This window comes from Glossina fuscipes, unplaced genomic scaffold, assembly GCF_014805625.2.
Source record: "Glossina fuscipes isolate IAEA_lab_2018 unplaced genomic scaffold, Yale_Gfus_2 0, whole genome shotgun sequence".
Classification (NCBI taxonomy): domain Eukaryota; kingdom Metazoa; phylum Arthropoda; class Insecta; order Diptera; family Glossinidae; genus Glossina; species Glossina fuscipes.
Window position 1 is genome coordinate 9956568 of NW_023998414.1, and position 13675 is coordinate 9970242.

At 32.5% G+C, this 13675-nt stretch overlaps 1 protein-coding gene across 1 annotated transcript in view; it reads right to left on the bottom strand.

Annotated features, from left to right (window-relative positions):
• LOC119644805 (protein folded gastrulation) overlaps positions 1–13675 on the bottom strand; it is a 68157-nt gene that overhangs the window by 1692 nt on the left and 52790 nt on the right. Inside the window, exons 3-4 of the mRNA XM_038044543.1 lie at positions 11025–11210; positions 4–2615 (exon numbers count right to left, since the gene is read on the bottom strand). Coding sequence (XP_037900471.1) covers positions 4–2205 — 2202 coding nt within the window. The 5' untranslated portion in view covers positions 2206–2615; positions 11025–11210. The remainder of the gene's footprint in view (positions 1–3; positions 2616–11024; positions 11211–13675) is intronic.

Sequence of the window (13675 nt, forward strand, 5' to 3'; positions counted from 1 at the left end):
TGCTGCTACTGCTGCTGCAATTTTTGTTGCCAAAGTTGGCCTAACTGTACTAATAAATGTTTTAAAGGTTTTCGTTCTAATTATTTTACTATTTCTATGACTGCGATTTTCGCTAATTTTTACGGTGGGAGTCGGTAAAGATGAGGCCTCTGCAGTTAGATAATCAGTTCTTAAATCCGAAATGTCAATAAGGCTTTCACTTTCCATTCTTTGTGCGTTGTTCGGAAAAGCTAACTCTTCAAAATTCTTCTGAGTTTCTACGCTCGAAGGCGCTTTAATACCTTGCCATTCTGGTGTTATTATAGTTGTAGTAGTTGTAGATAGGGAGTTTTTTGTTATCTCTGTTTGCTGTTTACTAGAATCATCCGCAATTGTTGATGATGTTGATGAATATAATGCAATTTTGTCCCAAGTTGTTATTTCTGCCGTTGTTTTTATTGTTGTTGTTTTTGAATTTGTATTTTGCTCAGTTAGCGTAAAGTTTTGCTGTTGCTTGTTGCCCTTCACTAATTCATTAACTAAATGTAATTCTTTAGTCAGATCAATTTCACTTGCCGTTCGCAAAGTCGAAGTCACGGTATTCAATGGTGTCGTTGCTGCTATAATTGTCTCATCGCTGCCACTATTGCTGCCTTGTTTTGTAGTAGTCATCATTGTTGTGAGTGCTGTTTTCAAGTCTTGTTTGGTAAAGTTTTCATAGTAAAACCGGTCATTATTGTTTTCATTGCGTATTGTAAGTAACGGTGTCACTGTTTCTGCTGGCGATGTCTCAGTCTCTGTCGCGGTCTCTGCTGTTATTAAATCTTCCATTGTCGTCGTAGTTGTGGTTGCTTGCGCCGGCATTAACTCAACCGGTTCTACTTTCGATTTCTTTAAATCATTATACGGATCTTTCAGCTGTCCAGGCATAAATTCTTTCTTATCCCCTTTCGATGTAGTGGTGGCTATATCCACAGAACTGGATTCAAAATTTGTTGTTTTTATGCTAACACTGCGTATGCAATCGGTTTTTTTCCTATACTTGCCACCAATATCTGCATCACTTTCAATAAATATTGAAGGTAGAGTTGTAATCTCTTCTACATCTAAATTTAAAGAAAAACCATCCTTACTAACATGCACTTGTTCGGTTGTTAGTGATGAATTCAATGTATTCTCTCCGTGTGCAATGATAGTTGAGTGACTTTCACTAGATAACTGAGTATTATTTAAGAGAGGCATAAATGCTTCTTTCCTCAGCATTTCTACGATATCGATTTGCGTTATATCATCATCGACTATGTCATCTTTTTGTTGAGTGTACGGGTCATGTATATTTCGTGATGGCGCGGATGTCTCATCTCCGGTTACCAAATGCACCGAACTATCATCTTCAATGACTGTTCCATTGACGGGATTTTCTTCTTCGCGATTCTCTGTTGGCAAAGCTACGCTATCGGTATTAAGCGATGTCGAGCTGAATGGGTTAACTGCAGAAGTTTGTGTCTCTGATATGTTGCTGGCCTCGCTGCGCAAATCAATTCCCGTTCTCAAGATGCTCCCATTTCGCAAAGTATCTGTTGTGCTACCAAACTGATCTTCGGTTGGGTCGATTGTTGTGCTAGCGGCAGCCTCATTAGATAAATTTAGATAGTCGTCGTTCATATCATAATCGGTCGGAAATTTGCTTTGAAAAATATTAAATTTTAAGGGTTCATCTTGTTTCGTAAGCTTTTGCTCAATAGCATCGGTCGTCGGCTTGTCTAAGCCTTGTCTGCTGTCAATTAATTTTTGCGATGTGGATGATGTTCTTTCCTCTTCTTCTTCCTCAATTAAATCATAATCAAATTCAACCGCTTCTCCGGTATCCCCTACGACCAAAATTAAAACACTCGGATCAATTAATAGAGCGTTCGATCCATTAATAATGGGTATGCATTTTGTATCGACCTTGTGATGACCTTGTTGGCATGGCTTCCTTTGCGGTAACGAGAATATGGATTTCGGTGTTACTTTACGAGATTTAATTTGATTCTTTTGTTCGGGCGGCAGCATTAACCAGGCCTGCCACGCTAAATTTTCCGCCGTACTTTCGATGGGCTTCGATGTTATCGGCAATGCTACGCTTAACATTTTCGTTTGCTCTTTACTGGCTATATCAAGTGTCATTAACACTTGCATAGCCATCAGCAAACGCGCAATTAATTTTGTGGGTGAACTTAACATGGTAACTGATCGGCGACTAGGTTTGTTTGTTTGTTTGTTTGTTCGTTTATTTTTGTTATTGTAAATTGTTGTTACTTATAATATAAATGATTTTATGTTTGCTATATAAGTGCTTTGTGTGCTTTGCGTTTACAGGTTTAGGTGCTAAAGCGCGTATCTTAATGCTGCACCGTAACGCGATATTATTGTGTGGTTAATTATTAGCGTTTCGAGCGAGTATATTTCGTTGTTGTTGTTGCTGTTGTTGCTATTATAGCGAATGGTGTTCTTTATTTATTTATTTATTTTTTTTTGTTGTTCAGCCTGAAGCAGACGTTTTGCACGTCTTTAGATGTATAGCCGATACTGACTGATGCTGATGCTGATGTGTTTTATGAAGAAAAATATCACGAATTATTTAGTGCATGAATCTGTAAATAAAGAGAAAGAGACAAAAGAATTTAAACAAGTAATATAAAAGAAAAAAAAAAAAAAAGGAAAGGAAAGGAAAGGAAAGGAAAAGAAAAGAAAAGCAAACGAAAGGAAAAGGAAAGAAAAGAAATTAAAAGTCTGTATGCTGCTGCTGCTCCTATTTAAGAAAGAAGAACGAGCTAAAACGTATGAGCCATTTTTTCAGTTTTCAAACTTGTCATATTTACTTGTAATATATCATATCTTATGTTCTCTGTTATGTGCGATATTCTGGAAAATGAAATGCAATCTTTTTCGCATGAGATAACATTACTGCCGAGCGCTAGATGCATTAATGCATAGACATATCGAAAGAATCGAAATAACTTTTACTAACTTGCAAACAATTAGATCATGTGATCGTGATTGTGTGCTTATCTTACGATTTACGCAGATCCCTAAACAATTTAGTTATTTTTATGAGCGTAACTCATTTAGCCGTATCCGTGCATGAAGTCTCGATATCCAAAATCAGTTTCAGCAACACATTCTCCATCATTTTGAATTTAAGGAAGAAAACAAAGAAGATCAGAATTTGAATACATTATCCTTAAGATAAATCTTTACTGCACATTATGTCATCACTGCATTGGATAATTGATTCTTGATTGCGTAGGGGAAATACCTATTAGTACTAAGGTGAATGTCTCCGGCAACACTGTATGATAGTCGATAAGTGAGATGAATGCTGACATTGCTAGGAGGTAGCCTAAGTAGGAACGTCACAGTGAAAAAACGGAAATTGAGAACAGCTTTTATGCGTGTGCTTAACATTATTATGCGAATGTGTTGGTTTAAACAAGCAATGCACGAAAATAGCGCAGATGTGCAATATTTTGAACTGCAGTCTGGAAATATTAACCAATAGATATCGTATATTATAGCCTTGAACTCCACATAAGCTCTCTTCTGAAATGATAGAATCTATCTCGTACTTTACCATAGCATTTTAAAGAAATCATCTTTACTGTTTGAAATCGCTACCATTCGATTATTGTGTAGGATGTTAAACGAAATGGATGAACGAAGAATGTTCCGTGGCTACTGTCCATTAATATGTTTATCGAAAGCAGTGTTTTCTCCATTTCGTCTGAGAGTTTCGGCTTGAGAAAGCTGCTTTGCAAATAGTTACCGCATCTACTCTATTCTATGAAGAAATCTAACGTGTCACAAAACGATGGCTACAATGGCAAAATAGAAAGAATTAAAGTTTGAACTGCTGCCGCACTCCACGTATTCTCTATTAACTCTTAAGTGACTCCTAGCGATCACTAAATTGTTTGCAAATCTCAAAGGGATGCGTCAAGGTAAAAGATTGGACGCAAAAATCTCTTCGCTTAAAAAAGCCATCGAAATGTTAAAGAAATGCTGAAATCGTTATATCACTTCTTCATGAACAAAACTCTGTTGTTAAATAAAGTCAAGTTTTGCAAAAAACAAAAAAAGTTTTCTCTACCAATGTATCATAACGCATGCGAGAATGAAGATGAAATGAAAATCGATTAATGAGATTTTCAAAGTGAAAATTGACATGATTTTCAAAATAAACAACTTATTTATGCATATAAGTGCTACTCTATCAGGTTTTATTTTCATTTTCAAAATTACTTTGTCGTGAATTTATTTTCGCAATTTAACGATCACCAGTCAGTTACTGCTGCATTTTTAACTTTCAAATCGAAACTAAAGCGTAAACTAAAGCATAATAAAAGAATTTAATGGGTCTTAAGGGGGAATAGTCGCTTCTCTGATAAGACTGAAAACACAGAAAACTGAAGAAGTGAACACTTGGGAATAGTAGAATTTTAAGGAACACTTTTCACGAATTTCTTCTACTTTCTGATATTAAAAAAAAAATTTCTCTGAAATATTTCGTATCTCGACACTTCTTTGTTTTTTTTTTTTTTTTTTTTTTAAGCAGAGTGTAACCTGTTACCTGCTTTTAAGCCATATTCAAAATATGGTCTCTTGTTATTATTGTCGCCTTGTTACAATGAAAACAAGCCAAAAATTTTGCAGACGTAATTAAATCTGACTATTTAATACCCTGCACTTTAGCAGATAACTTTTAGATAAGATATTTTATCGCATTTTTTATAAGTAGTTCGATAACGCATACATGCACAGCATAACATATCAATCACATCAATTCAAAAGTGAATGAAATACAACGCGTTTTTTTTTTTTTTTTTTTTTATGTAAGTTATTGCCTTTAAGAGAATTTTCCATGTTCGTCAATTCGTAATTTTTCCTGCTTTTATCATAAGATTTTCTATCTAATCAATCAGCCTAATTGTAGAGCAAAAAAAAAAAAAAAAAAAAAAAAAAAAAAAAAAAAAAAAAAAAAAAACGAAAGGTAATTAAACGTAGAAAACTTACAGTTGTTTATTTATAGAATCATGTAACTGTAGTTTTATTATTTTTGTGAAAAACATGCAAGAGGATGAACAAGGTTACATATCGCATAACGAAACAATTCATATAATATGTATACATTGTATATGTACATATATACATATATACATATATACATACATATATACATACATATATGTGCTTATATGTATATATTTAATTGTATATATATACACCGCTACGTATGACTGCTACTTTCTTAAGGGTAAATATCTTGTGTTTCATGTTTAAATAAATCTCGTTTGCTTTATGACAAGATACACAACAAATTTTAAGCATTAAATAAATTAACATTTTTCGTCATCTTAATGAGGGCACTCTATAAACGTATAGAGTGTGCGGCTTATTATCTTTGAAGGATGAAACTCATTGACCGATAAACAATAATTATGAGATTAATTAAGGAAATGTTGGAATGGTTCTTAACATTTTTGATTACATCCAGGACTTTTATTATAATTTGATTGACATATATTGAAATTTTTAATTAAGGATTTGATTGAATATTTGATTGTAAAGTTTTTTTTTTTTTTTTGATATTTTATTATTACAATAAACCGTTATGCAGCAAGAAAAGGAAATGTAGTTCAACGCAAACTATTTCCAATAGCGTTCGTTCTTAGGTCAAAACAGGTCAGTGTAACAAATTTCATCAAAATATCACAAAAATTGGGAACTGCGGGTTAAAGGAAACAGCACGAGACAAAGAGACGGACAGACAAGTTTAGTTTAATTCAAAAAAAGTGATACGCTATGATAAAAGAATGGTCTATCTTATGACTTTCTGGGCGTTACATACATCCGCACAAATGAACAATTTCCTTACATCATAAGTGGTATACGATATAAAAATATTTAAATTAATCTAACTCGAAAAAGAGAAAAAGAGACTATGAAAATGCCTTTCCACGTTCAAATATTCCTTCTCATCCTTTTTCCTCGAAACTTTTATACTTGAGAGTACCTGCACGCATCTGTCTAAGAAAAAGTCGCACATTTCACATATCTTCCGTTTCGGAAGGACAGAGAAAAGGGCCAAAGTATGTATAGTCTAAGAGAGGAATTTATAACCAATACCGTCAGCTTCATTTTATACTTCAAATTTCTTAACGGAAGCGGTTGCTTGCACGCTCTTATCTCCTTAAAGGTGCCCTTGATGAAGCCATCGTGACATATTTTTGCCTGTAAATAAACATAAATAATTTCCGGAGATATCTGATAGTGTATTGGAGAAGTTCGTAACGAACAAGTAAAACGTTCGGCTTTAAGTACCCAGTACGCAGTTGCTGATAGCATGCAAATTGTCTCTTCTGGAGGAAGCTTGAAATTTCAAGGACAAAATTTCCTTAAGGCAATGAATTTCTTTCCACATACTCTAGAGAATTGGAAGCAACGGTTAAGCAAAATGAATTTCTTTTTTGAAAATTGTACGGTGGTATTATTCCTTAAAATAAATGATGAGAAGCCATGTTTTCGTCTAAAATTTTCATTCCCTTTAGTTATTTTGTCATTCCATTATTTCTTATTAGAACTCTCATAGTGCGATAACTATCAAAAGTAAGAATGAAATCAGCGAAAAAAAAAAATTCAAGCTCCCTTACGAGGGGAATCACTGAAGAAATGTTCTCTTAACCATTTTTTCGAATGAAAAAAAAAAAAAAAGAAGAAATTCTACAATGAGAATATTCGAGAAAGTTATATTTAAATGATAAAAAAAATTTTTTTTTTTGAAAAAATTGTATTGAAGATAGCAATAGGAGCTCTGCAGTAAGCAGTGTAACCCGTCCTAATATGAATTTGAAAAAAAAAAAAAAAAAGATCTGCATGTCGTGTCAAACGTATCTATTCTTGTGTCAGTGACGAATACTTGAATAAAAAAGTTGAGAAAAACCCTTCTTCTATCAGTAAACATTGTTTTAAATTAAATCTCCTGCAACCTTGATTGCGCATTGTTGTTTCAGAGATATTGTAGAAGATCCGAATGAGAAAAAACTAGAAAAATTTTTGGAGTTATACCGTTTGCCGTTTTGCAAAAACCATATTTCGGGAAGAATGCCTTTCAGATTTTAGTTTTCCACACACATATGATAATCTGCTATACAGAGCTATAGCCGGATAATCAAATTAAAAATGTTGCTACGTTCATGGTTTCTTTTTTTTCTCTTTTAGGCCAATAAGAAATTAATTGTTTGTAATTTATTTACGAACGTAAAAAACGAAAAGAAAAAAACCTTCGCAAATCAAATTTTTGTTATAAGTAATTGAGCAGAGGTTACTTTGCACATTGCTTTTCTGACTATTTCCGAGAGTTATCTTAAGCTTTGTTTTAAAACTGATCACGATCGGGTTATATAAGCACGTTCGCGTTAAGAGAAAGTTCTGCAGTGCCTAGATGCGAATAAGATTCGTTCACCGAAGGATGAGGAATCTATTCATGCTTTCAAAACGTTTACAATGCCCGGCCGGAATCTTAAGAGACCCCATAGAGTATATACACGTATTCTTCAGATGTTGAATCGATCAGATGTTGAATCGATTTAATCGATGTCTGTCCATCCTTCCGTCTGTCTGTCTGTCTATCTGTCCGAGTAATCTCTGCGGTAAATATTCTCTTGGCCGCAAAAATGCAATTATTGGCAGAAACACTGGGAGATTTTGTGCTTAAGCTAGTATTGAAATTGAACCATATCGGTCAAAGGATACGCCCACAGTACAACAATACCTGAGACCACCTTTATTTTCAGAAACACAAAATAGTCAATCTTTTGCTGATTCCTTATAACCACGATACCTGTTACGGCGATAAATGTTCAGATTTGTAATCTATGGATGGTCCTGCAGCGTCTGAATCGAGATGGGAAAAAAACAAGCCGAGCCTACTCACTCAATATTTGAATATATTAAAATCCTATTCTTTCTTGCAAACGTTTGCAGCACCCAGAGAAAAGCTTCTGAGCACGTACAAAGTCTACATATTATTGATTAATTTCAAATGTGAAAAGATTTTATACATCATCATGTCAGTCCGTCCATACATCTGTCTGTTAATTCCTACGATGAACGTATTCGTGGTCGCAAAAATGGATATATCTGCTCCAGGCACACGATGTAAATTTTCATATTTATGCTGCAAAAATAGAAAAAAAAAAATCCGCCACACCCAGCCAACTTTATAAAGTATACAAAATTTAATTTTTCTTTCTTTCTTTTTTTTTTTCTTTGTGAATCACGGTGAAGGGTAGAAAAGATTCGTTTGCAGGCGATTATGATTTTCTTAATTGTTGTGTTTTTTTGTTTTTTTTTTTTTTTGTTTCTCTTTTGCAATTTACTCAATGAATAGATTTTATATTTGCTTTATATATATATATATATATATATATATGTTATGTAGTAGCGCTTGTGTTAATCAATTACTATTAATATTCATTTATGCTACTATCGTTCGTTTAATCTGTTCGCATAATAAAAGGCTGAGGCAATGCTTATTGTTTTTGTTTTATGACTTCTGCTCTAAATATTAGAGAGCATGTGTTTTGTTAATTTTCATTACATTGAGCTTAATTGTTTTTGTTATGGGAATTAATGAGAATTTGTTAACATATGCAAATAAAGTTATAGAAAATTATGCTAAGATGGAAGGAAGTGCTTACGATATTCAAAAGATTTTAATCAGTTATTAATATTTAGTCAAATTTGATATATATTAACTGAACGAAATTAATTTTAATAAAATCAAATAAACAAATTAGATAAGCAACAATGTTTCTAACAAGATTTCCCATAAGAACTTAATAGGAAAACTGCTTAGATTCAGAGAGCAAAGCTTCAATATTTTATTTACTTTACTGCAATCCCTTGCTCAAGATGACTTATCGAAATTGTTTTTGCTTTTATTTATTTTTGTTTATGACTGTAGACGCATCACGGTCTTTTATGTCGATTTGTAAAATGACAGGTAGAATATATCCATTAAGTTTTAAGTTTCTACGTGCTATGGTGCTACCCCATGGGTCAATATAATGTTTTTCAGTTTTTGAGCTCAAATATAAGAATGTAAAGCATAAATATTAATGCTTGGTTTATCTCCAAAAAAATCTAGCCTTCGATATGCCCGTGGCACATACCTGCTTCTAGCGTTATGGATCATTTTGATCCACAGGTTTGATTGCAAGGTAAGATATGTACATAACTTTTTGTACGCCTCCAGTTAGAAGGACATTGTGAGCCTTCCAAGCCATTTTTGTCGATTTTTCCGAATGTTTCTAAGTCCAACGCGTTATGCAGTAGAAAACTAATACTGCCGTAAGTAAAACGATCTATTCCAAAAGGCCTAAAGTGATAAAAATACTGGAACAACTTGGAATATATATATATATATGCAATAAATTTCCTACAATAGTTCTTGGAATTCGTCTTCGATTTATTGAGAATAGGCTTCCGTTGCAAGCTATACGGTAAGGCATCTTCAAACGGCCTCAAATCTTATCCATCGATTCTAATTCAGCCGAACTTTCTTCTAAAGATCATTTTACCTTGTCGAAGAAGCGAATGATGTGAAGGAAAAAAGGTGAACCATAGATTTTGCCACTATATCTCTGGAATTAAGAATTTTAATTTCCTTAGCCCATTCACGTGTTTGCCGGTGAATATGATTGACATTTTGTAGTTTGACCGCACTAGAGTCTCAAATTCGATTATATTCGCATCTGGCTGGCGATGTTTTCATATTAAATTACTAAATTTTGTAATTGATAATTCGTGCTACCTCATGGAAAAAATAAAAATGAAAATTACTGAATTCACTTAACACATGTGCCTCTTGCACTCTATACTTTACACTGACATACAAAATTTCAAAACGTTGTTAAAAAGTAGTTGAATTCCTTTAGCTTGTTCGGAAAGCATATTACTTTTCTTCACGAAAAATGTGTTAGGTTTTCTAATGTAGGCGGGGGCGGGTTGCAAATCATCAGGCACATTGCTTGATACTAACAAAAATTTGCCTAAGCTTATAAAGCTCCGTTAAGATTATTGATAATTCTGTTTGCCAGTTCTGTTACCTTCACATCCCTTGACTATAATGAATGAGGAATGAATGATCCGACAAATTAACGTTTTTTCCCGCAAAAATTTTCTCGGAATATCGGCTATGTACACACTTTATAAGTTCTCTTTATATCAATTTTTTTCTCGATATTCTCGTCGATGAAGCAAAATGCTCAAAAGTACTTGTCCAGCCATTTTGTAAATTTTGTTTTTTTCCATAGAGAATCAATGAAATAAAAATTTTTCATTAAACAAGTGCTAAAAGTTACGTAAAAAAGAAATTTCAAAAACTTCAAAACGATCAAACATATAAAGAAAAACGTAAAAATAAAAAAAAGATTAGAAAAGCTTGGCTAAAAAAAAAAAAATCACATCTCAGGCTATTGCAATAATGAAGCTGCTGTACGTTAACGTTTAGTTAACCAGTTGCCATCGGTAACAAACAGTTTGGACAGATGAAGGATGAAAAGAGCGAAACAAAGAAAGAATCGGACGACGTGCAAGCGCAAATATTTTCATCACCCATTGTAGTGCCATATTAAAAAGTCAGTGTAAATGCTTATAATTTGATATAAATATATTATAAAATAATTCTATTAAAGGCAAATGTGCAAGAATTTATTTTCGTGATTTTTCAAAAGATTTCAATTTTAATTTTTTTTTTTGTAAAATTTCTACTTATTCCTGGAAAAAAAGTATAAAAAAGACAGAATTGTTTAAAGACCTTTGTACACAGAAATTCAATTTGCTTTAAAGCAAGAAAAAAAAAAAAAAAGAAAAAAATGAAAAGTTAAGCATAAGCACTAAGAATGTAAACGCGTGCCGAATTCACAAGAAAATTTCTACACAAATAAAAAATAACAAAGAAATTATATTCGATTTGAGTCGAATATTTTTGCAATACTTACATATATTTAATCGTGATGCGACAACTGGCTACGAAGTAAAGGGAAAATCGACAAGTATATACCTTCTCCGAAGTCTCCGAAATCTATTCCATTGCGTTGCCAAGCAGCAGATAGATCCAATTTATCCCTTTATGCCCTTTCTGGGTATGAGAGTTAACGTGACGTCTGCATATCCATTACTCCAAACTATAAAAATAATCAAAATTGGAAAATAAATCAATAATTTCAAGCATATCGTGACATAACATGATTGATTGTTTGAGGGCAATTTTGCATCAAAATTTCAGAGCTAAATGACAGAAATGCAATAGATTTTATATATATATCTTATGTTCTTGAGAGTAATGTTAAAAATTTTAATTTTTCAACGATATATTGCTTTTTATAAATAGATATTTTTTTTTTTAAGACGACGAACAATGTACTTTCCCGGCTTTACTTAATAGAACTAAAGTACGAGAATATGTGGTAAGTTTTAGTTTTTTATCTTAAAGAAAAGAGCATATCGATCTGCAGATATCTATATTCGTGCAATCAGCTTGCAATGTTTGTGCTATTCAAAATTATACAATTTACAAGACAGGTTATAAAGAGAACGACAAAACTAGTATAACAATATTTATATTATAGTAGGTGTAAAAAATAAATTCATTCATTATGATGTGTCTGTGTATGGTTCTTCCACACATATAGTCGTAAGCTAATTTATGAATAGAAACACCAAACAGAATTTAAATACAATAAAGAACAACAAAAGTTAGCAATAACAACAAAAAATAAAAATAACAACAATAATCGCAACGAAAATGCATAATTTCTTAACAATTTAAGTATGTTTACTCCCATAGGTTCAATAACTTATTTACCGCATATGGCAAATATTTGTATTTATATTTCAGAGGCTGATGAAATCTGTTGCCTTTTTTTCAGTATCAGATTATCTCGTATGTAAATAAAATTATTTTAACATAGAGTTATCTGCACACATACTCGCATATGTATCAAATACACCAAATTCTTTTTTTACACGGTATAAACGGTCCTTTACAAACCGTGCAAACAATAACGTGTAAAAAATGCATGCAATATATGGTAAATTTGGGAATATATTCCGCAATTTTAAAGAATGTTAAAAAATTATGAATTCCAAATAAATTCCCAAAAAAAACGTGCAAAAAAAAAAAAAAAAAAAATTAATAATGAAATCCATAGAATATATTTGTCAAACCAAAACAATTCATTTTTATTACAAAGAATAAATTAGACCTGATGTACGGTGAAAATTCAGTGCATAGGTACAACATATACAAAAGTGAAATTGCAAATAAATTGAAAATTGATAACAAGCGTTCTCGCTTATTACGCACTAGACCCTCAACAAATGAATATCAACTTTTCGAATTCTTTTGCATTAAACGAGTTGAACTTTCTAACACAAAATAAATAGTGAATAAGGAAACAATACGTTCAAGTTGGCGTATGACGAGATAACGAAGAACCTGATCATAAATATCGAATACTTTCGGTGGTAGATCAAGTCACTAACCAAGACAAAGTTTGAGTTGGAAAAAGAAGTTCGTTTTGGGATTCGCGGTAAAACCAAAAATTCATATAAAAAGTGAATTTATTCTTAATGTTGAATCGTGTTATTTCAAAATCGGGTAAAAAATGTGTTACGTGTAAATAAAAAAAAGTCTTGAACCTTTGATAGGTAAAAATTCATATATCTTATGAAACCTCTGCATTATTAATTCATTTTTATTTTCCCTTCCACCTACAGCTAACTCCATAATTAAAATTATGCCCGCGATATATAGTAGTTGAGAGCAAAACAAAACAAAACGAATATAAAAATTTTAATTTTAAATATAAAGCCCAGTGTAACTCGGCATAAAAATTGCTATAAGAGACACGACGTCAACACATAATCGGCATAACAGTCGGAAGGGTTAAGCCCCTACTCATGTATACTGTTACTTATACACTGGCTTAGCAGTTTTAGCGGTTTACGGCCTCACAATAACAAATTTTTTCATGGCGTCAAGGTCTAATTTGAAAGCCAATGCAAAATCTTTCACACATAAGTTAGGAAGTTGACGTGATGGGGGCTGATGTGTATGTGGAAATCAAACATTTACATAAAAATGGTGTACGAAAATGAGTGAATGACTGCTTTAGGTGAAGTGGAGTAGACTTTGCCGCGCTATATAGCGTTCTCTCTGTGCATAAAGTCAATCGTGAGTATATGTTCAACACGAAGGCGATCACAAGCATTTCTCACTCTTGGTCTTTCTATTTGATCGATTAAAAATCTTTAACCTTAAGTAGGAATTCCTAAAAATTTTTCCAATAATCGATTGGATGATTACTCAGGTCTTTCTAATAAATCAAAGCTTAAAAGTGAATATAGTCAGGTGCTGTTGGAAGTGTTGTAATGTTGTTGACAATTAAATAAGAAAGAAATTGTTTTGTTTCAATAAATTCAATAAATTATGATAAAAACATCAAATAACTGGTATATCGAGGTTACATAAATTTACAATAAATATATATATAAATGTGTGCGTACGTTGTATTATATAAATCAAGTATTATCAAATATTTTAATGACGCAAATAAAGTAAAATAGTTGTGCACACGCTTTATAAAAA